This window comes from Nematolebias whitei, chromosome 15 (genome assembly GCF_014905685.2).
Source record: "Nematolebias whitei isolate Nwh7 chromosome 15, NemWhi1, whole genome shotgun sequence".
Classification (NCBI taxonomy): domain Eukaryota; kingdom Metazoa; phylum Chordata; class Actinopteri; order Cyprinodontiformes; family Rivulidae; genus Nematolebias; species Nematolebias whitei.
In genome coordinates, this window is record NC_056512.1 from 28756394 (window position 1) to 28782783 (window position 26390).

The window sequence follows — 26390 nt, forward strand, 5'->3', positions numbered from 1 at the left end:
TGTTACTTTTCTTTTTTTAGCCATCCTATTTGTTAAAAAAAAAAAAAAAAAATCCGTATGCCTTTTTATAACTGTCTATTGTTGTCACTGTTGTCCATTGTTGTCATTCTTTGTTGAAATCAGGTCTCTCTTGTAAATGAGTCCTCGAGGCTCAATGGGATTTACCTGTCTAAATAAAGGTTGAATGAATGAATGAATCAGTCCAGAGGACCAGACTTAACTTTTTTAGATTTTTCTACCTGGATTATTGAGCATGCATCAGAAATATAAGCTAATATACTTTGCTGACTCTGCCATATGCATGGAAAGTATGGAGTTTTGTGAAAATATCACTCACCTGCATTTGAACCATCAGACACTAGCCATTATTTTCATGACACTATTTTCCAGCTGCTGTTGGACCAAACAGAACTTGTTCTAAAGAGAACGACTCCAAAGACAAAGACACACCTTGTCAGGCACAAAGCCACACAGGGTGTGGGATGTTCTTTTTCTTTTATTTCATTGTTTTGGATTAAGTTTAAAAGAAAACTCATTCAGAAGATATGAAAGAAAAACAAAGTGAGATACCAAACTGAATTGCACCCCTTCTCTCTCGCTCACACAAGCGATTAGTAATTTGTCACAAGCAGCATATTAAGCCAAATTTCTCATTTAAATTTGATTTTATTTATTTGACCCATAAGGAATTAGTCTTAAAAGCACATGTAAATACTTGTTTTTTGGTTGAATATGGTGTCGTTTTATAAAAGACAGTTTTGAAAAAGTTTTATGGTAAATAGACACCTCTTACCAACGTTCTCTGATTTTGTGCTTGTTGTGAGAAGTTGCAAACCTCTAGCAAGAATATAAAGCAGAGGAATGAGCTCAATCATGTTTCATTTCACTTTTAATTCTTAAAGTTTAAGTGAGGCCTGAAAAACAAAAAGCACTTGAAGATTTTTGACAAAGCAAAATACTAAACAGAAATGCATCAAAATGTCTATTTTGATCAAGTAATTGTTCTTGCTCCTTCCCAAAGACCAGCAAAACACTGTTAATTATGTGCAGTAATTACATAGCACTTTCTTTGTTTATGTTTCCATTTTATACTGTTTTATTGAATAAAACATCAAGCTAACGCTTGAATTTAAATCTTACTTTGGTTATTGTACAGCTGACCACAAATAAAATCAGTTTGCATTTCCAATTACATCTATCTGGTGACAATGATGAATTCAGATAAAACTAATCTTTGTTGGAAGGACAGTCTCACAAACCACCACTCATTTTTTATTTGAACAACATTTAAAACAAAAAAAATAGTTGTATGAAAGTATGATGTTAATTTATCAAATACATCTGGTAAGGTGTGTGCTTTTTTTATAGCTGATATTAAGACATAAGGTAGCACGTTTGGAAATTCATTGTCTTCTGAATCAGTAAACTTTGCTACCTTTAGGGGGCGCTGTAGATTTTCTCCTCTGCTAAACACAACGTCAACCGCCATCTTTTTTATGGGTCAGGAATGACGTAGTTGTTTTCCTTTCCTCTGATTGGTGGGTTCGTGTCGGTCAAAGGTCATGAATATTTGGCGCTTTTAGTTCACTGTCGGTCTGGCGCGTTTTCCGAAAGGGAAACAAACATGTCAAAGAAATATATTTCGACGCGGAGCGGCTCCTAAAAATATCTCAGTAAGGTTTCTTCGTGTTTTGTTTAAGTATCTGTATGATTAGGAAAATATTCGGAGCCTCCGTGAATCTATATTAGCTTGTTGTTTCACAGTGAAACGTATTTAGCTGCTTGTTTTCATTAAACGCAAGTCTTATGTTTATGAAAATAAGCAGCTGTCCGAGTCAAACTGAACTTTATCGCTGTTTTTACACAGTTAGGGGTGAATAAAAACCTATAGCACTACAGTCTGAAGTAACTACTGTCGGTGAGTGTTTTTACTTGTTCCCTGTTAGCCATTTAGCACAAAACTAAGTTTTTAAGCTCATGTTTTAGCTTAATCTGTTTACAGGCCTTAGTTATCCTAGACTAATGTAAATACATTCATCTGTATTATATGAGTGTATTTACAGTAGTCTACGATAGTTGAGGCCTATTATTATTATAGTTCTTTTATGACGTAAAGTTTTATTTTCACTGCTGTCTGACAGTTCCGTGCAATGTTGTTTACTCAGTATTAATAAAACATCCTCAAAATGCTGTAAACATTGACTCAACACATGACTTATTGAAAAATTCAAAATATTTAACGGAAAATGAAATGACAGAAATGTATAGCTATCCTTATGGCTCAGCTGGGGGTTATTTATTTTAATATTAATTAATTTGTACATGAGAACAGTACAGATGTAGATGAAATTCATTTAACAGATTTCTGTAGACCCCTGGTAGTCAATGAAAGGCATCTCATGAAAATATGGAAATAGTTTTGGTCTCTGCAGTGATTTAATGTTCATTTGGGTCTGGTTGAAAAAACAAATATTTTCTCCTTCAGGTTTCTTGAGTTATGGCTGGTGTTGTGGCTATGGCTTCTGTCATTGAGGACTTTGACACCCAGGTAAAAACTATAATCCTTATAAAAATCAGCATCATCTAATCTATTAGACCTGTGCAGCAAAAATATGTTGATTATTTAGAGAAGTTATGAAAAAAAAAAGAAAGAAAGATAATTTTCCTCTTTATTTATCATTTGAATACATTTTTATACTTTTTTGAAGGAATGCATAATGTCAATCACCTTTCATGCCAGTTTTGAACATTGTTCTTACGCTATGTGTTAGTGCTCAGAGTATGTTTTGTGGATGATTCTCAGCTACTACCACACCAGATTTTAGCTCAATATCTGCAAAGTTGACTGAATTCTAGCAAATGTTGTATTTACCATGGTTTATTAGCTGAGGCGGCCATCCAGAATTTGTCCATTTCAAAAGATAATCAGTTGTATAAGTACATCGAAGGATTATTTACATTTAAGGAGTTTCATTAAAGTCTCTACTGATTCATAAAACAGAAATGCTCAAACAAATAAACCCAAAGACACAGACAATTTCATGATCAGTCACATTTCATGGTAGCAGGTGATAATTAGAGTAATTGATTTACACCTTCACCCCAAAGTTTTACTTCAGATCTTATACGTTATTTCTTCTTTATGTCATCCGAAGAAGCTATATTCACTTTGCTCACAGCAGAAATTATTTTTACACGCAACTCGGTCAATACTATTATGAGCATCCACATGAAACTATAATTTATAAAATGCATTTATAAATTACATGAATATAAGTTTCCCCTTGTATCAAAATTCTTGAGTTTGATTAACCTTTGTCTTTTGACAGCCTTGCAAGAAATCTCGCAAAGATGGGAGCAGTTCCGTTGTCAAAACGATCACAAACTATTTCTCTCCTGTGCCGAAACCCGTGGAGAAACCTTTTTCTCCTCCTCGCTCCAACAACATCATGGACTACTTCAGCAGAAAGGCTCCACCTTCTAAAGAAAAGACAAGTCCACCACAGCAACCTAAAGAAAACGACCAAAAGTCTCAGTCTGCAGAAAAACAAACCAGGTCAGAAATGAGGAAACAGACCTCCGAGAAACGAAAAAAATCTTGCAAAGCTGCTAAAAAACTTGTTGCTGAAATTGTTAATTTGACTGATGAGGCGAGCTGCATGATTGTAGAAGGAACGGATGATAACTCTGCGGTAGAAGCCGTTAGCTCGACACTTGGCAGAGATACAGCAGTTCAGTTATCAAAGCTTAGCGCTGTGGCTTATGAATCGGATATATCAGACCTCGCTGATGCTAAATCTGTTAGTGAAGAGCAGAATGAAGAAGATTCACCTCCAGACTGTGGCTCTAAATGTGAAAATAATGTCAAACAGGAGACGGAGCCAAACACTACTGAGTTATCCACAACTGTTCCTTCAAGAGTTAAAATAAAACAAGTTAAAACTGCTGCACGAAACGCTAGAAAGAGACAACAAAAGGAGACAAAGTCCCCTCAAACAGAGAAAAAAGAAGCAGAGGGGTCGCTGTGTGATGATAGCATGGAGGTCAACATGGATGAGGCCTCTCAGTTGAACATCAGCACTGTGACCATTTCTTTTGAGGATTTTGTGCGGAGTCAAAACAAGGTGGAAGAGGGTCTAAAAGATGACAAGGCCAAAGACTGTGATGGTGAAAGCTCAACAGAAGTAGAAGAATCAAAGCATTTAGACGTCACTAAATGTAAAGGTGGTGTGAGTCCAGTGGTGCCATCTGCTCAGATCTCGCCTCGAACCGTCACCATCCAGGCTGAGGTGCATGAAGTCTCGCCCAAACAGGAAGCAGCTAAGGCTGTGGGGAAGGTGGCTTCGATTTTTAAAAAGAAAAACGCCTCTAATAGCCCTGCGGAGATCGTCTCATCTCCTCACATTAAGGAACACCACAGTCCAACGCTTTCTTCGACCACAAAACAAAAATCAAATGTGGTTCTTCAAGAGGAGGATCTGGAGTTGGCTGTGATTGAGAGTGAATCCACTCCGAAGTGCAGCGAAGCAGAGAGGAAGCAGTTCATGGCTGCCTTCAAACAGCCCAGCCTGGACGGAGCCAAAACCAAACCTGTGAAAAGCCAAGGCAAACCGAAGCCGGCTGAAGAGGAGGCTGCAGACAACACGACAGAAGAGGAGTTTGTAACCGTTCCTTCTGATGACGACCAAGGCTCTCAGAACAACAAGGCAGCTAAGAGGAAACCTACGAAAAGAGGGAGGAGCAAAGCTAAAAATGTAAAAGAGGCAGCATCACCTGCTGGCTCAGCTGCCGAAGAAACTCCAGTTATAATCATTGAAGCTGAGGACAAAAAAGAGGAGCCCCCCGTCTCCTCCAGTCCTTCAGCCCCGGCACTGAGGAGGTCCAGACGAGAAGCCGTGCTCAGACAAACACCCGAAACCACCAAAACATCCCCTGTGAAAAAAACCAGGAGTCAAAAAGAGTCGAAGGAGGACGTGGCTGCTGTTTTACCTGAGGACAGTCCTGTGAACATGTCCACCGCAAAGAGACGCAGGTCCAAACATGGCGTCTTCGTAGCACAGATGGTGAGTCCACCAAACGCCAAAGAAAGTCCAATCAGGTAAGCCTTGCTTTTATTCTCTATGCTGCAAAATTTATAATTTAATGTGCACATTTAAGGTTTTAAATACTTGTAGTAAATTTTTTTTCTTTTTGTCCATAAGAATAAAATTTAGCAGAGTTCATAAAAATTCCACCTCTAAGGCTGAAAGTGGAAGTAACAAAACGTCGACAAGTAAAGTGAGTACCATGTTTTTACAGTTTATAAATCTACTAAGATGTAGACTCAGTGTTGTGATGATGAAATACGTACGCTTTATCTTTATTAGACGTTAAATGAGTCCAACAAAAGGAAGCAGGCAAAGGAGCTGGTGGAAAAAGCCAAAAGGATTCAGCAAAGCAAGAAAATGTGTGTGGAGAAGGACGCAATAAGGAGATCATCACGAGTCAAGACCTCCATCCAGAGGAGCTACTGTGAAGATGAGGTACCGTTTTCATCCTGTGAGGCAGATGAATTTTAGTAATATTGTACAATATAATGCAGGAGCATTAACAGTGTGAATGTTTTTGAAGCATTCACACTATTGTGGCACTTTTTTTTTCTTCCCGTACCTTTTTCAGAGCATTTCTCATCCTGCAGTTTTGAAGCTATTTCAACAAATCATAAACCAAAACATTGGTGCAACTTTAGCTTTTTTAAATATTAAGCTTTTTCTGATTTTTTTTTCCTCATAGAAAATGAATTGAGCTCATGTTACATCCTTCATATCTTTAGATCTGTTTACAACCTTTTACTGCTCCTTTCACATTTTGTTCTGGTTCAGTTTCTTTAAGCGTCCTTGTGCAAATAAAATTAAAAAAAAAATCAGCTAATTTCAGCTCTTTTGTGTTCCTTTCAGATTCTTTCTGCTAACTCAACATTTTTGTGCTTCTTCTCTTCTTTCCTCTAATTTCAGCTTGTTCGGCTCCTTTCTACAAGTTTCAGCTTTTTCTACTATTTCAGCTAGTTAGCTGTTTTTACGCTAATTTCAGCTTTTTCAGCAAATTCCACATTTTTATACTCATTTCAACTTTTTAAAGCCTCATTCAGCAGAAATATGCTCTCTCCACTTCCTGCTAGTAATTTCAGCTTTTTTCTTTTTAGCTAGTTTTCAGCATTTTTTTTCTTCTTTTTTTTGTCTCTAATTTCAGCTTTTTTCAGATAATTATTACTTTTTGTGCTCATTTCTGCTTTTTTCAAACAAATTGGGCAAACATGTTCTTTCTGCTTTCTTGTGCCAATTTAAGATTCTTCTACCTTTCAGCTAAAATTTTAGCTGTTTTCAGATCAGTTCAATTTCTTTTTTTTTTTTGGGGGGGGGGGGGTAATTCCTGCTACTTTCAACATAATTGACTTATTTTTACTATTTTCGGCTTATTATGCTCCTTTCAGCTAGTTTCAGCTTTTTCTGCTATTTCAGCTAATTATTTCAGCTGTTTTTATTCAGATTTTAGCATTTTCAGCTAATTCCACTTTTTTTTAGAGCTTTCAGCTTTATCCACTTCCCTCTTGTAGGTTAAGCTTTCTTCTGCTTTTTCGGGTACTTTTTAGATGTTTTTTTTTTTTTTCTTCCTAATTTCAGCCTCTTTTTTTCAAACAGATTTCCTAATTTTTGTGCTCATTATTGCTTATTTAAACGTAATTCAGCAAATATCTGTTCCTTCTTTTGCTAATTTAGGCTTGTTCTTTCATTTCAGCTACATTTCAGCAAGTTTTTTTTTTAGCTAATATCATCGATTTTTCAGCAAGTTTTTCTGCAATAAGCATTCACACTGCATTTTCACAGGAAATACAATTTGTCTTATTAGCACTTATTATAAGTAAACATTTATTACCTAATCAATTCAATTCAGTTTATATAGTGTCGAGTCACAATAGAAGTCATCTCGGCGCACTGAACAGAAACAATCGTCTAAAAACTGAATAGACACCTTTTCATTATCACCTACAGCTCAATATGTTGATTTTAATGCAAACTTTGTGGAAAAAAATGAACATTTCTTCATGTTTGAAATTTCACAACAGGTTCATTTCAACATTTTGGAGATTCAGTAAAGGCCTCAAGTTATATTTGTCTGCACGTTGTGATGAATCGCATTAGTTTGTGAATGACTTTAGGGACAACGTATTATTTATTTTTCAGGATTCTTTGATCTGCGTTGAGGACCTGACCTCCACTCCTCAGGGTTCACCAGGAAAAAGTAAAACCCAGAAACCTTTACGCAGTCTGAACGACGTTCTGGGCAAAGTCAAAGACACCAAAACTGTCGCAGGTTGTCTCTCCTCTTCACGGTCTACTACTCATCTTTTTGGAGTAATCTCATCTAACGGGTTGTTTTTGCCACAGGCTCCAAAGTGGCCTCACTGAGCCAGGAGACGTGCTCTCGGAGGGCGTCTGCTGTGGTCTCTATCTTTGATGAGAGCAGCCACGAGGGGTCAGAAAACTCCCAGGATGACGAGCAGTTCAGGGCACGCAGGGAGTTCTTGAAGAGCGGTTTGCCCGAGTCCTTTAGAAAACAGATAGCAAAGGTCGCCGCCACCAAAGAGGCGTACTCCGTCTCCTCTTCCTCCTTCCAGACTGTCACGCACACAACACAGCCCCCAGATGGTAGGCTTCTCCTTCGTAGGAATTTATAGTTTTGTACTTATGAGGAGCTACATAGCTAGATCTGGGTTTATACAAAAGTTGCTTTTGTGTGCGTTTTAAAAGATTGTCGTCTTTGGAGTCTGCCGTGGCCCGAGTCTTCCCTGCTGAGTCATCTGAAGGAGACGTGGAGCCGAACTTTGAACCGACCTCCAGCTGTTGGTGGCTCCCTCTGTGTGAAGACAGTACCAGCCTATAGAGTGGTTTATGAAAAGGTATAAAAATATTACTCCAATGTGTCGTGCTTATCCATAATCAGTATTTTAAATCTGCTTTTTGATACTGATGATCTCTTTGAGTTCACTGAGCAGAAGTATAACGGGCTTTCTTTTCAGGGGTCGGGCTGGAGGCCTGAATTCTCTGAAAGTATTCGCCAGCTACTGGTGGAGGAGCTCAAAATCTCCAACTCTGACTTCCCCGCTCAGATCTTCTTCAGTCGTTTCCTAAGGCGACGTGCCGAGCATCAGAGGCAGTTCACAGCTTCAGGTCTGCATCGAAAACCTGCCGCAGGTTTTGAGAAATCTAAGATGTGGGCGTTAGCAACCTGTCCGAGTCCTGCGCGATTTTAAAGATTGTTAATCAGATTTAATATATCACGTTCAGCTTGTATTTAATTAACAACTTTTACAAAAGATTTAAGTTAACAGTACGTTATTTCGTCCTCACAGCTCACCTTTTGCAGTACGTTTTAGTTCACGAAGAACTTCAAATGATGCTGAGTCAAATTAATCTTAAACGTGTTGTTCTTACACACAGAGCCCGAAGCTGTGGCCAAAGATAAGACGTGTACGCCACAGTCTGCTAAATCTGTTGGGAGGAAGAGGAAGAGGACTGAAGATGAGAGGGAAAGTATGATGAAGATGGCTGAAAAGGAGAAATCGAACCATTCGGTGCAGAACATCGCCACAGCTGATCCACCTAGAAGAGGGAAACGAAGTCTGAGATCGAGGGAGAAAAAGGAGGAGGAGTTGAAGGAGAAACTCAGACCTGCTCCCGTCCCATCTGAAGATGATTGTGTTCTTATCGTGGATGACCAGATTTTGGAAGAGGATATTGGAAAGAAAGGTGTGGTTTAAATAATATGACCCGTCTTTAAAAAAAATTGTGTAATATACAGTAGTCCCTCGCTACTTCACGCTTCGTTTATCGCGGACTCACTCTATCACGGTTTTTCAAAATAAGAGTGGACACGACACACAATTGGTTGATTGATGGATGAGTCGCACGATCGGCATGGATTCTTTAATTTAAAATAAATTGTTTTAAATTATTTAGCACCTGCTGCCCGTTTGTGCAGCCCAGAGCTGCAGGATAAACTTCCTGCTGCAGTTGATCAGCTGTTTGTGCAGAGAAGTGGGCGTGGCCAAGAGCGCTTGCAGGTGGCAAAGAGCAGAGGAGGCAGGGAGCTGAAATCATGACATTCTGTGCTCTTTTAGAATTTAGAAACATTGTTTAGAATATTGCAAGAGTGTGGGAAGGGTTTAAAATGCCTTTATTTATATGTAATAAAATAAACTACGGTACTACTTGTACTACTATTCCAACTTTGCGGTTTTTCACTTATTGCGGGTCTTCAGGGTATGGATCCCCTGCGATAAATGAGGGACTACTGTACACCAAAGTTCATGCTCAGTATAAAATCCAACAATGTTCAGTCAGGTCAGCTGGACAGTTTCATTTTTTTTTTTTTTTGCCGAGACATTTCGTCCTTCATCCAAAGGACTTCTTTGATCTGAAGAAGTGTGATTAATGTGATTAGATCTGTGATTAATATAATTTCCGAACTCACTATACCGTTTATGATAAGAGCTCAATAGCATTTAAATTGCTGCACTTTTAAGATATTATTAAATATGATATATTTCCCCCCAAAAAAATTCGAGTCAGAGTTTCTTTATTCTCATTCGCACCTCATGTGGTACATGTGGTGGAGCGAAATTATGTACACAGGTTATTAACACAAAAAAATATGCTGCATGTTGGAAGTTGGCTGTGAAAAGTGTTTATAAAAGAATAATTTCATGAATTATGTAACGTTAAATTCCTAAATGCACAAAAGTGAGAGATGTTTTGTATTCTTCGCTGAAGCTGCTTTTGTTTGTATTTTTATTTTGACATGTCATATTAATTAGATGTGAAATTTATCACCTAAATGTGCAGCTTCTGATCAGATCAGCTCATCTTTTCCCAGCTTGTTTTCTGCTGCTGTCAAGTTGCATGAAAACAAACCGCATAATGAAATCACCGGGTTTATATCTTGAAACTTCTTTCCTTTAGATGTGGTGAAAGAGGATTTGTTGTGGACGGATAAATATCAGCCTCAGCTCTCCAGTGACATCGTGGACAACGTTGCTGCAGTGAAGAGGCTCCAAAGGTGAGGAAATCAACCTGCGGCTCGGTTGCACTGTATTGTGCTTGTTATTAGTGATATTTGTACTAAAGAGATCAAGTTTTGGTGCATATTGGGCTCTCCTTTTTGTCTTCAGCTGGCTGAAGGAGTGGAAACTTCGTACAGACAGAGAAGAGAGAAAAAATCAGAAAGACAAGAAACGAGAAGAAGACGGCAGTGGTGCGAAATATCTGTTTATGTCTTCCTCTCTTGGTTTGTTTTTACTGATCAGTGTTTTGTGTGTTCAGACTCAGACTGGGGAGATGAGGACTCTCAGGAAATGGAGGACATGTTGTGCAACACAGTTCTCATCACAGGACCCACTGGAGTGGGAAAAACTGCTGCGGTCTATGCTTGTGCTCAAGAGCTCGGCTTCAAGGTACAAATTCATCGCATTTTACCAGGAAGAACGTTACGTGTGCTTGGCAAATAACTGTATTCGTTTATTTTTGTCTCAAGGTGTTTGAGGTGAATGCATCGTCTCAGCGGAGCGGTCGTTTAATACTGTCCCAGCTGAAGGAAGCTACTCAGTCCCACCAGGTGGACAGTCAGGGGGTCAGCGCCTACAAACCCGCCTATTTCAGCAGCTACGGAGCAAACGGCAGCAGCAGCTCTGTTAAACCAGGAAATTGTTCAAGTTCGTACAAACTGCACACCAACACTTATTGTTTTAATAAGATCAGCTTGAGTCAGGTGATGCATGAGCAAAGAACTGAAGATTGTCTTCTGAATCTTTTAGGAAAGGTTAAGTCCCCTCGTACGGTGGTTTCCTCCCCCAGGAAAACCCCCCAGTCACCGAGGAGTGCTAAAAAAGGAGGCCTGGCTCCAACCTCTTTAGCTAAGTTTTTTAAAATGGCTCAACCCACCTACACAGAGCCACCGACAACTACAGGAAAAGAGGAGAAAGGTAGATGTGCACAGTCGTTCACTTCTTTAATAAGTGCACAGCTTTTGTTTTACTTTTTTAATGTTTTTTCTTACAGCTCCTTTGAAGAAAGCCATAAAAGGAAATGAGAATGGTGACAAAACCAACAATGTTACGATGAAATCTCCCGCTGCCGGCAGCACTAAAGAGAAGACGAGCAAGGAGCAGAACAAGGCGGCTACGTCACTTATCCTGTTTGAAGAAGTGGATGTTATTTTTGAAGATGACTCAGGGTTTCTCGCTGCCATCAAGACGTTCATGAGCACCACGAAGAGGCCCGTCATCCTCACTACCAGTGGTTAGTATAGTGGACAGTAAGCGGTAAAAGTCACGCAGTTTGGTCTGTACAGTAGTCTCTCGTTTATCGCGGGGGTTACGTTCCTGACCCGCGAAAACCGCGAAGTAGAAACGCTGTATTTATTTGAGTGTTTATATATATTTTAAGGCTTTAGAACCCCTTCCCACTATCTTGCAGTGTTCTAAAACGCTAAAACATACGTCAATTTAACAACATATGCATATGTACTCTGCAGTACTGCAAACTTTTACTCACAGGCACTGCAGAACAGCAGCTCGGCTCTGGTCCAGCTCAGTTCTGGTTCGGCAGACCCACCCTGCAGCGAAGAATGCGTACACTCTTAAACTTACATAATTTTGAGCACCAAGATACTTTTAAAGAGAGCCGGACCTTCGAATAGCCAGCAGAAAACCACACAATGGTCCTGATCGAGTCCAAATCCGAATGAAAAAAGTCCCGGTGAGCTCCGGAGAAAACGCCTCCCCTTATCGAGAGGCTTCCTGGGCTGGCAAGCAGCGCTCAGAATGACCGATGAGGCTGGAAGTCCAGTTCTGGTCCAATTCCTCGTTGGTTCTGTACAGCTCTGCATCCACTCATCGCCAAAGTCACTGAGTAAGGACCGAACTTTTTCGTATCGGATCAAAACTTTCCCTCCATCTCAGCAAAAAGCAACAACTGGAAGTGTTGTTGGGGCTTCTGGGAAATGTAGTCCTTTTGAGTGGAGATCCAGTGTAGGCTTATTGAGAGAAAACTGCAAATTGGCGGCGCCTGTCCTAAGTTTTATTTGTTGACTTTTTACTGTGTCCCGTACTGTCCCCATCAGGTGAGTAATATTAAAGTCGACAATCGTGTGTCGTTTTTGACTCGTTTACATTTTTTTTCCTTGTGTACAATCTTACTTTGAAAAACTGTGAAAGAGCAAGTCTGCAAAAAATCGAACTGCGAAGTAGCAAGGGATAGAGTTGCGTTGGGGCCAAAAAAAATAAACCGACCCGGCCCCAGGCCGCAGTCATAATTTCCAAACCCCATCCGACCCGGCGAATTAACAGTAATTCCAAGCCTGAACCTGAAACCCCCCGCAACATTTTTAATTAGTTATTAACGGTCAGGGACGCGTGGCTGAGTAACAGGTGCAGAAGATTCGTAGCTGAGGGGGTGTTTGTCCTTTCATGGCTGTCAAAGCGCATTAAATCCCTGTTTCTGCTGCATTCTGATTTATTCAGACACGGACCCTGCTCTGACACGTCTGCTTTGGGATCGCACCTGTTTGAGTCATCGGCCGCGCGCGTCCGCTGAGTGCAGCGGCTGCATGAACATCCATTTAGTTAGTGAATCACGTCCTGGCAGTACAGTCCCGTCTGAAGCTTAACTGAACTTTTTACTGCTTTCAAGGCCGGTCAGCTCGCGGTGAAATGTGTGCGGCTGGTAAATGTACGGCACGTCATGTTCTCATAATTGGATCGCGGCTGATCCTGACCCAATCAAAAGCTCGACACTGTCCCAGCCCGCCCATCCAGGACATTATCATGGCCCTGTCTGCCCCAAAATCGGGTCGGGTGGGGCCGAGCTCAGGGCTCGGGTTAGAAATGACAGCTCTAGCGAGGGACTACTGTATTTATATATTTATGCTCTGTCCCATTTCAGATCCTGCTTTCAGCAAGATGTTTGATGGAAGCTTTGAAGAGATTAATTTCAAAACTCCCTCGCATGTAAGTGGATAATTTATCATTGAAATAATCTGCAATTACCAGTAGTTGTTTTATGAAGCTTAATCTTAAAATAATAATAATAATAATGTCATCACAATGTCAGCACTGTATGTTTCCATACTATGGCGAAATTAGTCTCTGCATTTAACCCATCCACCACCAGGTGGTGCAGTGGGCAGCTATTGGGGGGGGGGGGGGGGGGGTGTTATAAAAATGATCCAAAGTTAATTTATAACATTTTAACGTTGTCTGTTCCTGCTGCAGTTGAATGTGGGCAGCTACCTGCAGCTGCTGTGTTTGGCTGAAGACGTCAGGACCAGCCCGGCGGACGTCGGCTCTCTGCTCAGGCTCAACGCTTGTGACATCAGGCAGAGTTTACTGCAGCTGCAGTTCTGGACTCGGAGTGCAGGAGGTTGTCGCTCATCAAGGCCGCTGGCGCACGCTGCCCAAAATGGTAAAATGATTCAAATAAACTTTTCAATGGGCTGTTTTCTCCTAAACAGCAAGTATATTATGTTTTGTAAACATATAATGAACATTTTTTGTCCACTCTTTGCTTCAAAAGTTGATTTGAAGTCAGAAACTGAAGAGGCAGCTGACGACTCATGTGTCTTACCTCCCTGTGACACCGGCTGCACCGAGAGCAAACTGGGCCTGCTCAACGTTGAACCCCATAAAAACATTTGGGAGCTGCTCAGGGTAAACGCTTCATTTAGCACCTAACAATCGTTTTAAATGATCCGTTCTCACATTTTGATTTATTTTGTTACACTGTCCAAGCAAACTTGCTTTTTCGGAAAAGTAATGCATCATAATTAAAACACACCTACGTTTCATTTTTCTTGAAACAATTTATTTTTATTCAAAAAGCGTTCAATACAAAAACAACTGGACTTTATTTGTAACAGAAGACGTTTCGCTCCTCATCCGAGGAGCTTTCTCAATTCAAAGAGCAGAGAGTGAGAGATACAGGTTATAAGGCTGAGTGAGATAAGACACACACACACTTGAAAACTTGAAAAGGAGAAAACAATCAATTGATCTTTGTATTATAGATTGTACCCAGGGGAAGCCACTCCCTGTCTTTATGGACTCCCAAGAATACACAAAGAAGGAACACCACTCAGACCCATCGTCAGCAGCATGAACTCAGTGACATACAATATTGTTAAACATCTGGCTGATATTTTAGCTCCTCTTGTTGGAAACACACCTCATCACATAAAGAACTCCATTGATTTTACTAACAAAGTTCAACACTTGAAACTAACCCCAGGAGAAACCCTTGTATCGTATGATGTGACTTCTCTTTTCACATGCATACCCATCTCTGAAGCAGTAGAAACCGTCAGAAAACAACTTCTACAAGACAAGGACTTAATCAACAGGACCAACTTCACCCCGGACCAGATCTGCACCCTGTTGGATCTCTGCCTCTCCACCACTTATTTCAAGTTCAATGACAGTTTTTACAGACAGAAGCACGGCTGTGCCATGGGATCTCCAGTGTCACCCATTGTTGCCAATCTCTACATGGAGGAAGTGGAATAGAGAGCCCTACACTCCTATGAGGGAACTAAGCCAAGCCATTGGTTCCGTTATGTGGATGACACCTGGGTCAAAATCCAATCCAAGGAAATGGAAGCGTTCACCAGACACATTAACTCGGTTGATAACAACATCAAGTTCACCAGAGAGGATGCAAACGACAACAAGCTGCCTTTTTTGGACTGTTTGGTTCAGATGGAGAGAGAGGACAGCCTCAACATTGAAGTTTACAGAAAACCAACCCACACAGACCAGTATCTTCTGTTTGACTCCCACCATCCACTGGAACACAAACTCTCTGTCATCAGAACTTTACAACATCGGGCCGAATGCGTCCCCACGAAGACAGAAGGGAAGGAAAAGGAACTGAAACACGTTCAAGAAGCTCTTCAAACATGTGGATATCCTAACTGGGCTTTTGTCAAGTCAGCGAGGAAATCTACAAAATACACCAATAAACAGAAAAAGGAGAACAACAGACGTAAAAACATTGTCATCCCTTATGTTGCTGGAGTATCAGAGAAATTCAGAAGGATCTTCAACAAACACAAGATCCCAGTACATTTCAAACCCAGCAGGACTCTCAGACAGAGGCTGGTCCACCCTAAGGACAAAACACCCATACACAAACAGAGTGGTGTAGTGTATGCGGTCCAGTGCAGCGAGGACTGTCCAGACCTCTACATTGGAGAAACTAAACAGCCTCTTCACAGACGCATGACTCAACACAGGAGAGCCAGCTCCACTGGACAAGACTCAGCTGTTCACCTCCATCTCACAGATAAGGGACACTCTTTTGAGGACCAAAATGTGCACATTTTGGACCGAGAACACAGATGGTTTGAGAGGGGGGTGAAGGAAGCAATTTATGTAAAAAGAGAAAAGCCGTCTCTTAACAGAGGAGGAGGCCTCAGATTCCCACTTTCAAAAACATATAATGCAACTTTAAAACAGATCCCCAGACGGTTTTCACACCTGATGGGAACAGAGGGGCCTCGACTGTGAATTAGAGGAACAAAGACCTACTGTTTTAGATTTTTAGGTGTGAACTGCCAATCTACATATGTGTGTGTGTGTCTTATGTGTGTGTGTGTCTTATCTCACTCAGCCTTATAACCTGTATCTCTCACTCTCTGCTCTTTGAATTGAGAAAGCTCCTCGGATGAGGAGCGAAACGTCTTCTGTTACAAATAAAGTCCAGTTGTTTTTGTATTGAACGCTTTTTGAATTCATCATGTCCTGGATGACTGAGAATCTTCACCAGCAAATTTATTTTTAGCAAATTGATAGTTTAAGCCTCATTATAAAATATAAGTTAAGGCCTAAAAGGACAGTTCAGAGTAGTTTTAAGAAGACAGAAATCCACTTTGGTCCTAATCCAACTCAGGTTAGCGGTTAGCTTGTCAGTCTGGTCATATTTAAACTGTTTATCCAAAGTGAAATTGTTCAGTGATCTGTAACGAGCAGCTTCAAAATCTTTCCATGAAATCTTTCTTCAAAAGAGCTGAAATGTCACTTTAGGATGCAGTGATGCTTTTGGCAGTTAGTTGTATCAAATGATGTGAAATATTTACACCTGATCTCAGAAAACATGATCACTGCACACACTTTGTTTCAACAAATGGTCTCTGGTTGAAAAACCGGCACAAGTTTTCAACATAAAAGCACAAGAATGACCTCTTTAAATGTCAGTAAGGAGGAACGTGTTTACCAAAACAAAATAAAAATTTGTATTTGTAATACAGATTGAAACAGAATATTCCATCCATCCATTATCTTTAACTTGTTCCAGAGTCGGGTCGCGGGGGCACCAGCTTGAGCAGGAAGGTCCAGACATCTCTTTCCACAGCCACCTCTTCCAGATCTTCTGGGAGGACACCAAGGCGTTCCCAGGCCAACCGAGAGACGTAGTCTCTCCAGCTTGTCCTGGGTCTTCCCTGGGGTCTCCTCCCAGACAGACGTGCCTGAAGCAGCTCCCTAGGGAGGCTCCCAGAGAGCATCCTTACCAGATGCCCCAACCACCTCAACTGGCTCCTCTCGATGTGGAGGAGCAGCGGTTCTACTCTGAGTCTCTACCGGATAACTGAACTTCTCACCCCATCTCTGAGGGAGAGTCCAGCTACCCTGCGGAAGAAACGCATTTCAATCGCCTGTATCCGCAATTTCGTTCTTTCGGTCACTACCCAGATTTCGTGGCTGTAGGTGAGGGTAGGAACGTAGACCGACCGGTAAACAGAGAGCTCTTTACCACAACAGACCGGAACAGTGTCCACAATATTGCAGACGCCACAACAATCTGTCACTCTCCCGCTCCATTCTTTCCTCGTGAACAAAACCCTGACATACTTGAACTCCTCCACTTGAGGCAGAACCTCGACCCGAAGAGAGCAATCCACCTTTTTCCGACTGAGGACCATGACCTCAGATTTGGAGGTGCTGATTCTCATCCCAGCTGCTTCACACTCTGCTGCGAACTTCTCCGGTGAGAGCTGATCTTTCAGACGTGTTCTGCCAGGCATGCCAAGCAAACCCTCACTGCACGTTTGGATCTACCGGGTCTGGCGGGATGGCATCTTCCCCTGCCGTCTGATCCAACTCGCTGCCAAGTGGTGATCAGTTGACAGCTCAGCCCCTCTTGAAAAATCAGATGACACGACTACAAAGTCAATCACTGATCTACGACTTGGGGTGTCCTGGTGCCAAGTGCACTTATGGACGCACTTCTGTTCAAACATGGTGTTCATGACGGACAAACCACGAGTGGCACAGAAGTCCAACAACGGAACACCACTCGGGTTCAGATCAGTGGCGGTTTCTCCCACCCCTCCAGGTTACACTGTACCCACGTGGGCACTGAAGTTCCACAGCCGAACAAAGGAGTCCCAGCTGGAGCACCCCTGCTAAGGACTTCAAGAAGGCCGGATACTCTGAACTGCCGTTTGGCACATAGGCACAAACAACTGTCTGATCCCATCCTCACACCTGACGGTGCAGGGAAGGTACCCTCTCATCTACTGGGGAAAACAACACACAGGCACCAAGACGGGGGGCTGAGAGTAGATCCACACCAGCTGGGCTCTTCTCACCATGGGCAACTCCAGAGTGGAATAAGGTCCAGCCCCTCTCAAGGAGAGTGGTTCTGGAGTCCATGCTGTGCATCGAGGTGAGCCCAACTGTATGTAGTCGGTACCTCTCAACCTCATGCACAAGCTCAGAGCTTAAACCAGTAAACTGAAGGGGTGGGGAAGAAAAACCTGGAACGTCCTGACTTTAGCACTTGTGCAGATTTTTTGATGATCTGTCTGAGTGTGCCTGCTGTGTGAGTTTTATTTAGAAACAAGTTTTGCCTCGTTGATGTGAACCTGCGCAGTTATGTAATTTAAATTCCTTTCAGGTGATTTGGCATCATAAAAAAACAAAACAGCCTGACATGTCACCAAACAGGGCGTCACAGCCTCCGTCATCTTGCTGAACTCGAATAATCACATGAGGGTAGTTTTACAGTAAAAGGGTCAGAGGGAACATTTTCATTTGATGAGGTCAACATTTGTCACAATGCACATGGTGTGCAGTGAAATTTAACGATGTATCCTAGAATAATTTACAAAAGCCTTCGTGTGGCTTCATTTTTTTATAATATAGTAAATATTTGTCTCAGTTATGTCAAACCACTGTACCTTGATGGTTTCATCACTGTTTTTATAGTATTTCAAGTATATATTTATATACTGTTTTGTTTTAACAGAGCCAGAGTTTGATGGAGGAGGCGGTTTGTTGGGAACTTCTGACAGACAGCCGGCGACGAGGAGTTGATCTTCTCTATTCCAACATGGAGACCCTCCTACCTCTACCTCTCACACAGCTGGCTACCTCCAGACTCTCTAAACCAGTGCCCCAAACGTCCTTTTCACAAGACAATCAATCTGTTGTCCCAACACAGCAGCCGATTGACAGCTCAGACGATAGTAGTCCAGTCAAAGTGTCCAACCGAATGAAGAGGAATAAAAAACGGCGCCATCTTTCTGATCGGGACGAGCTGCACTCCGAGTCAGACTCTGAAGACGGATTTCCATCTCTCTGCAAACCGCGGAACGATCCTCAGAAAGAGGAAGTTGAAGCCAGCGGTGATTCTGAAACTGTAAAAAGGAAGGTGCTCACTGTAGAGGACAGAAGAAAGAGTCTTCCAGTTTCTCAATGTCTTGAATCGTTAGCAGACTTCTGGGACAACATGTCCTATGTGGATTCATCACTGCCTTTTCACCAGACCGCTCACGCAGGAACGCCGCCGGCTAGCGCCGTCATTAAAGACGGGATGTCTGATGAGTCAAGGGTAGAGACGTGCAGAGGGAGCCGGTTGACAGGAGGCCGTGTTTTGGAGATCCAGGCAGCTGTGGAGGCTCTGAGCTTCCAGAAGTGTCGGACGTCAGTGATCGAAGCCTGGGATAAAGTGCAACTACTAACGGGGGAGCTGGGAAAAGAGGCTGCGGCAGAGCTAACGCTTCCTGTAGCTGCACATCGGGAAGGTTGCAGCTTCACTCAAGACGCCCTCTGCCATCCACAGTGAGTCTGAACCAGAATCTCCAAACCCCTGAAAAAAAAAAAAAAAGATGTTCTGTCACTGAAAATTAAAGTATTTTCTGTTCCAGACTCGTCCAGCGGAGGAAAGAAGCAATGGAGAATCAGACGTTCCAAATGTTCGACACTCTTGGCAACAGAGAAGCGTTTGCTCTGGATTATCTGCCCACCATGCGGACCATCTGCAGGTCCGAGCAGCTGAAGGAACAAGGAAAAGTCAAGCGAAGGTGAGCGTGCAGCAAACCACAGCTGGTCAGCAGCAGCTGCAGCCAGCGTGAACCGTGGACAGGAAGTGGTGGAGATGACGTGTAGCGTTGTTTTGACACTAAGCGCACACGCGTCAGCCGCAAATAAATTTGTTGATGTGTAAGAGAATATTTAAGTCTTATGTCCTTCCTCCTTCAGGTTCCTGCACTATCTAGATGTGATCCACTTGGGTCTTGAGAAGAGCACCCTGCAGCTGCTTGCTGAAGACTTCCCCTGATCCACCGAGGCGTTTTCGTACAACACACAGATGTCATGAATACCTCAAACGTCTTTAAACGTTGGCTCTCGTGAGGAACATGAAGCGTGTTTACATCTTGTTTTGCAGAAAGTCCATGTTGCCTGTATTCTTGACTGAACGTCAACTTGTTGCTCAGAATGTGTACAAAATATCTATGCACTTATTTTACCAACAAAGTCTAAATACAGAAAGCAGTGGTTCCCAACCCTGGTCCTTGAGGAACACCATCCTGCATGTTTTAGTTGTTTCTCTGCTCCAACACACTTGATTCAGTGATTTAATCACTTCATGTTCTGCAGAAGCCTGTAAGTCACCCATTTATTAAAATCAGGTGTGTCAGTGCAGAGAAACGACTAAAACATGCAGGATGGTGTTCCTCAAGGACCAGGGTTTGGAACCCCTGATTTAAGGTGCACAACTAAATAACATCACATATCTTGAGATGTTTTGGTGCTTTGAGAGGTTTGTATAAATTTTATCATTAAATGTCTGGTGTTATTTTTGTACAGAATTGTTTTGTAGTCTTATTTTTCAGTGCTTTGCACTTTTTTAAACAAACAGAAAATGATTTTTGATTGGAAGTGCGAGTCTTACATCTGTAAGAGATCAACATGTAAAATATATATATTTTTTTGTCTGTTTCTGTATAAATTATCACTTAGGATTGTGATTTTTATAGTTCATAGGTGAGACTGCCTGGATGACACATTTATCAGTACTTATTATTTTAACATTTGCAACATGTAAACTATATACAGTTGGTCTTTGTTTAAAACAAATAAAGGAGTAACCCAACTAAGGTAACTGGTTTCATTTTCAATATCTAAAGGTCTAGCATTCCTGGAAAGAAAGTAATGGCTCACAGTCTTATGTCTGAAGATTAAACTTAGATTTTTTTACAACGAGAAATGAGTTGCTGTTTTGTTCAAGCATTAAAACTGTTCATATGAGTGACCTCCTGTGATTTTGGGAGGTTTGCAAGATGTGATGGCTATGGAGTTTGATGTGAATGATTCTCTGCTACTACCACATCAGGTTTTAGCTCAATATCCCTAAAAATCACTGACCTGAAGCTATATCTGTGTTTGCTAATGTCGATGAGCTATTGTGGCCATCTTGAAATCAGTTGACTCCCAAACTTTTTTCACTTTTAGATGTACACAAAAAGATTACTTTCTGAGAATGTAATTAAAATTCGTCCTGTCGTTCATGAGAAATTTTGCTAATAGAGACTGATTTGACAAATGGTAGACGGCAAAGTTTTAAATACAGATTATGTGTGATCTGCTCAGAGTACATGTTATGGACGACTGCTACTAAAACCAAATTAGCTTAATACTGTAGTAAAATTGTCCTTGTAGCTATATTTGCAGTGGGTAAGGCTGATCAGCTTTTGAGGCCATCTTGAATTGAATTGACTCCAAAAGTTACAGAGTTGTATCTTCACTTAATGCATATGTGTCAAACTCAAGGCTCGAGGGCCAAATGTGGCCCTCATTGACATCATATCTGGCCCTCAAGATGATACGTGAAATGTAAAATACTTCTATCACTTGAATTTTTTTTCAGTAATCTTTGATTATGATGTCAGAAGCACAACAGCAAACATCAAATGAGACCAATCAAACTCTTGTAGAGGAACCTGTGACCAAGAAAAGACACTGGGTATCTAATTTGAGTTAATGTAGATTATGAAATTGGCCCTTAGTTTGAAACAGGGTTTAATTTTGGCGCCCTTTTGTAAATGAGTTTGACACCCCTGACCTAATGATTAACTTTTGACAGTTTCATTAAAATCCATCAAGTGGTTTATGAAATATTTTGCTAACACGTGAACAGAAACAAGTTTAGGATGATCAGCAGGAAATTAGTGGATGCTCCGCCCACTGGTTTCCGATGATTGACAGGTGCATAAACGGATCGTGACGAAGAGGCTCCTCCCCCTTTTTTTTCCCCCACATCAAAACTAATGAATCGATTTTTCTGTTTGATCCTCCGCGGAGAAGAAGGTCCGGTCTCTATCTCCGGGCAGGAACACCCAAACAGGTTTCACATGGACTTTTCTTCAACCTCGCTTCGACATGTTTTAAACTAAAAGTGACCAACATGCTCAGTTTGGACCCGTGGACCCAGAAGAACCGGACTCTGTAGCGAAATGTCCAACAGCGAGAAAAACCAAAGGATCTTACTGGAGCTGGTGAAGCTGCCGGAGAACAGCCGCTGCGCTGACTGCGGAGCGCCGGGTAAGAGAGGAGAAGCGCCTTCATCCTCCGTTTTAATCATTTTGTCTACGGTCATAGTGCCTGTAAACAAGACAACTAAGTTATTCGGGTTTTCCCGGGCGATAGAGCAATTTTAATCATTTGAAAAGCTGAACAGACAAACTTAAATATGTGGAAATGTTCAACCAAAAAACGCCGGTTTCCAAAGTGTGGGTCGGGGACCGCACTGTGGGCCTTGAAACACCAAAACAGGGTCCCTCTAGAAACTAAATTAGAAATTTAAATGAACAGCTTAACTGTTGTTGTAATTGTTACAAAATACCAAAACAGCAGTCATAAATATATTTTAAAAAATAGTGTTGTTGTTGTTGTTGTTGTTGTTGTTGTTGTTGTTGTTGTTGTTGTTGTTGTGCTGCTTACTTAAGCCAGCTACAGTTAAGTTCACAAGTAGAGCTGCATCATTCTGGGAATTTTCAAATGTAATTAGAAGTACCACACCTTTTAAAATGACAAGCTGTGTCACCAATGGCAAGGACAGAGTGGTAATTTTTTTATTTATTAATGTAGCTTAATTAAATTTGTTTTCATGTTTATTTTTGTTCAGAGAGGTGTTTATGAATTTAGAAAAATAATTCAACAACATAAAAGAAATTCTGAAAAATCCATTGTTTTCTAAATCAAGGTGAATTTGTGATGTGATCAAAATTAGGATATTAAATCCAACAATTTTCAGTCAGGACAGATGACCTGACTGAAAATTGTTGGATTGTATACATGGATTATTGATTTGTTGATATTAAATCTGTTTCTTTCAGAACATTTGGATCAAACTCCTCATTAGTTGATGCTTTTAGCTACTCGTGACAAAACAAAATGTTTATATTTTTGTTTGAATATGATACAGATTGTTTGAATTACCCCCAAGTTTCCAGTTTATTCCCTTAATCTCCCATAATTCTCATTGAAAGTTACCAATTCAGGAAATTTCCAAAATTCCTAATCTTCTTATAGAAAATTTATAGAAAACGTCCTGAAATGTGCCAAAATATGGTTTGTGCATCTCCTGTCATTTTTAAAACACCAAGTTTGGGTCTCAGGACGATCTCCAGAAATCAAAATAAGATTTGAATTCCATTATAAATAGCATATTTCTTTCCATAATTTTCACGAGATAAAAACAGACACGTCATAAATAGATAAAAAAATATTATTATAATTGTTATCAAGGCTTTTTGTTGATCGAGTTAGTTGAGATCACGACTCTCTGTAACTTTTGTTTTATATGTTAAAAGCTGAAAAGTTTATAATTTTGATGTGGTTTTCATGATGAAAAGAACAACTGCTCTAGACTAATGGTCATCAGAGATACCACCATTGTGACATACATTAAAAATCAGTACAACCCTGTGTATATCTGACAAACAAGCAAACTGACAAATCTAATGGAAAGCTCAACTAACCGAGAAACCAAACACTTTTTTTAATCTGACCCCAACCTTCAATCAGTGTTTAAAGTGAGAAAATCAAGTTGAAAAGTGTTGATTTCCAAAGCCTGCTTTGTGGGTCACTGCGGCTGCATGTTGGCTACTCTCACTCCCAATTTTAGCTGCAGAATACTTTTTGAATTTTAGCCAATTTTGTGTTTGCTAATGCTGCTTTGCTGTGGTGGCCATCTTGATTCAGGTTCATTCCAAAGGATCAGTTGTAGAAGCTTTTTTGAAAGTTTCATTCAACATAATTTTGAATAAAGTACATGCCGTTTCCTGCATTCTGGTGTATTTTACAAATATTTTTCGCTTCAAATACTCTGATTGCACGACGAACGGCCTCATGAGCTGAGATCATCGTCTTTGTTTTATCAGCTCGGTGAAAGTTCAGAGATCTCCTGCAGTGACTCACACATCAGATTGTTCACAAACGCGCAGGAACTTATGCTTAGTGCAAAACGTTTAATTATATTTTTGTGTTTTATAATAAAATTACCCATGACTTTGAACTTTTAGGAGTAGAGTTTTTTTTTTGTTGCGCAGAAGCAAAAATGTGAAGCAACAGCTCTGATGTGATATCAGGAAGCTTGTTAAAATTATAGTTTTATTTACTTATAGTTTTATAGTCAATCTTTGTCAGGCGGGTTGAAAAATATGCAGCATAATCCTTCAAAATGCACAGGTACGGCTGCGCACCTCCACCTGTCTGCTCCACACCACGTAGCTGAATTGCTTTGCTCTTCACCAGCAACGTAGAACGGATCTGTGCATGCGCCTAGCACAAACCCAAACTAACCACTTGTGTATGTTGACCTGCGTCAAGAGTGAGTCATAGACTGATGTGGTAGAGAGAATCTGGTGATTTTTCAAAATAAAACTCTCCCCCTGGGCAGTCCAGTTTCCATGGGTCCGCGGCCCGGGGGTTGAGGACCACTGCTCTAAAATATTCAAGAAACGAGTAAAACACAAAACAGTCCGAGTATAAATTCCTGTCCTTTTTCTTGCTGCTCGTCCCAGATCCAGATTGGGCGTCCTACAAGCTTGGAGTGTTTGTGTGCCTGAACTGCTCTGGGATCCACCGCAGCCTCTCCAGCCGGGTCAAATCCATCCGGTTAGACTTCTGGGAGGATGACCTCGTGGAGGTATGAGCCACCTCTGTTACCATGACAACACAGGAGCTCTCCGTGAAAGAGGGCTTAACCTCAATCTGTTGTCTTTTTTTTTTTTTTTTTTTTTGGTGTCCTGGTAAGTTTATGAAATCTACTGGCAATGCCAAAGTCCGATCTGTGTACGAGAAAGACGTGCCCCCGTTCTACTATCGACCCCAGGAGTCCGACTGCAGGTGAGTCGTTCTACAGCATGTCCTGGGACCTTTTTGCATGACCCCATGGGGAAATATTTACCAGCAGTTAAAACAGACTGTTGACGACGATGCATAGAGGAAAAAAAAAGAAAAAAATGGAGAGAAGTGCAGCTCCAGAATGTAGAAGTGAAAAATGAGCGTCGGGTGCCAGATCAAAGCTTAATGACTCATGTTTTGGCTTGTTAATATTTTTTTGGTAACACCGCAACTCTAGTTGTTGCAGAAGTATGTAAAGGCTTTTTTTCTTGTTTGAACTGCAGCGCCCTGAGAGAGCAGTGGATTCGAGCGAAATATCAGAGGATGGAATTCACAGGAGGAGCCAAGTATCCGCCTCTGGCCTACACGACAGGTGAAATCTTCACTGCTTGCAGACATACAGAACACGAGGAGACGGCTGGTAGCCTGCAGGTGCTGGAGGTATTTTAGCAATGCGGTGCAAAAAGAACAGATTCTTCGTACGACTAGAGAGTTTGATGAGATTTAACAAAACAAAAAAAAAACCCGTTTGGAGCTTGTTTCTCAGAGCTGAGCAGTTAGTGAGTTTCGAAGCCTCTGCAAGTCTTTCTGTGTGTTTCATGTCTGGATCTCAGGTATGTTTGAAGGAATGCTGCTGAAGAAAGGACGTGATAACAAGACGTATCTGAAGAGGAAGTTTGTGCTGTCGGAGAGAGAATTCACTTTGACGTATTACAACAAGGAAGATGTGAGTTTCCAGTAAAGTGAATTCCTTAAGAAGCAGCAAGTTGCTGAAGTCATGAGTCGTCGCTAGCTTTGTTGTATTTGTGTTTAAGAGTCACACATTTTTATCATCTTTTACAGACTTTTAGATGGTTTATTTTAGCTTTATGAAATATTTTCAGTTTTTTTTTTTTTTTTAGATTTTGGTTGATTTTCCTCTTATTTTGTGTTCAGTACCTGAACATTTTCAGAGAAAGGTGTTTTGTTGTGGTGGTGAGTCCGTTAGGTCGTTTAACTCTGACTTGTGTCAATGACAACTTTATCTATACAGCACATTTAAAGCACAGCTGAGCGAGACAATCAAGTCGGATTGAAATACAAAATATAAAGTTAGCTCAAAAAGTCAGTAAACTTGTGTTTGTTTTTTGTTTTTTAGTTGTAACATGCTGGTGAAGATTCTCAGTCATCCAGGTCACAGTCAGTCCAAAAAACACTAAAACAACAAAACAACTGGACTTCTATTTTGAAGCTGTAGATGTTTCGCTTTCCTCCCAGGAGGCTTTATCTATTCAAAATAAGTTCAAAATTAAATTTTATTTGGATTTTTTGTTGTATCATATCTTGACAGTTAACGTCATACCATTAGAAAGCTTTTATTTCCCATTGCTGGTGCTACATTTAACCCCTGGGCAAGTTTTTAACGAGTGCAACCCACTTAGCGTCTCTGCTCAACACACAAATATATATATATATTTTTTTAAGAAGTGTGGCACCATTTAAAAAGCAAATAATTTAGCTTTTCAGCTATCTAATATTTATACAATACAACTTTATTTATAAAGCACGTTAAAAACAACACCCTCTCTACTTCATAGTTCAACTTTCGTGGACTCACTCTTTCGCAGTTTTTCAAACTAAGATTGGACATGACACACAACTGACTGATTGATGGATGAGCTGCACATATATA

At 40.9% G+C, this 26390-nt stretch overlaps 3 protein-coding genes across 3 annotated transcripts in view; 2 read left to right on the plus strand and 1 right to left on the minus strand.

The window, feature by feature from the left end:
* Nucleotides 1–875, minus strand: part of LOC119421133 (GTPase IMAP family member 8) — an 8969-nt gene extending 8094 nt beyond the window's left edge. The window contains exon 1 of the mRNA XM_037688525.1: nt 794–875. Within this exon, the coding sequence (XP_037544453.1) occupies nt 794–875 (82 nt within the window). The remainder of the gene's footprint in view (nt 1–793) is intronic.
* Nucleotides 876–1883: 1008 nt separating this feature from the next.
* Nucleotides 1884–19669, plus strand: atad5a (ATPase family AAA domain containing 5a). The gene is made up of 22 exons (XM_037688338.1): nt 1884–1918; nt 2486–2548; nt 3330–5098; nt 5202–5277; nt 5367–5522; nt 7221–7350; nt 7425–7685; nt 7788–7936; nt 8057–8207; nt 8478–8786; nt 9999–10095; nt 10208–10290; nt 10359–10489; nt 10570–10747; nt 10850–11017; nt 11094–11333; nt 12978–13042; nt 13307–13496; nt 13623–13741; nt 18336–19150; nt 19237–19392; nt 19571–19669. The coding sequence occupies exons 2-22, from the start codon at nt 2498–2500 to the stop codon at nt 19647–19649; spliced, it is 5373 nt and encodes a 1790-aa protein (XP_037544266.1). The 5' UTR covers nt 1884–1918; nt 2486–2497; the 3' UTR covers nt 19650–19669.
* A 2156-nt stretch (nt 19670–21825) lies between these two features.
* On the plus strand, nt 21826–24725 carry LOC119421134 (arf-GAP with dual PH domain-containing protein 2-like). The gene is made up of 3 exons (XM_037688526.1): nt 21826–21913; nt 24397–24521; nt 24630–24725. The coding sequence occupies exons 1-3, from the start codon at nt 21826–21828 to the stop codon at nt 24723–24725; spliced, it is 309 nt and encodes a 102-aa protein (XP_037544454.1).
* Nucleotides 24726–26390: the final 1665 nt, after the last annotated feature.

Excerpts from the sequence above, each read along its gene's own strand:
- atad5a (XM_037688338.1), top strand. The coding sequence starts at position 2,498 with ATGGCTGGTGTTGTGGCTATGGCTTCTGTCATTGAGGACTTTGACACC. Across the intron at positions 10,096-10,207 it reads GCAGTGAAGAGGCTCCAAAG|CTGGCTGAAGGAGTGGAAAC; the intron begins GTGAGGAAATCA and ends TTTTGTCTTCAG. Across the intron at positions 11,334-12,977 it reads CGTCATCCTCACTACCAGTG|ATCCTGCTTTCAGCAAGATG; the intron begins GTTAGTATAGTG and ends GTCCCATTTCAG.
- LOC119421134 (XM_037688526.1), top strand. The coding sequence starts at position 21,826 with ATGTCCAACAGCGAGAAAAACCAAAGGATCTTACTGGAGCTGGTGAAG. Across the intron at positions 21,914-24,396 it reads CGCTGACTGCGGAGCGCCGG|ATCCAGATTGGGCGTCCTAC; the intron begins GTAAGAGAGGAG and ends TGCTCGTCCCAG. Across the intron at positions 24,522-24,629 it reads GGGAGGATGACCTCGTGGAG|TTTATGAAATCTACTGGCAA; the intron begins GTATGAGCCACC and ends TGTCCTGGTAAG.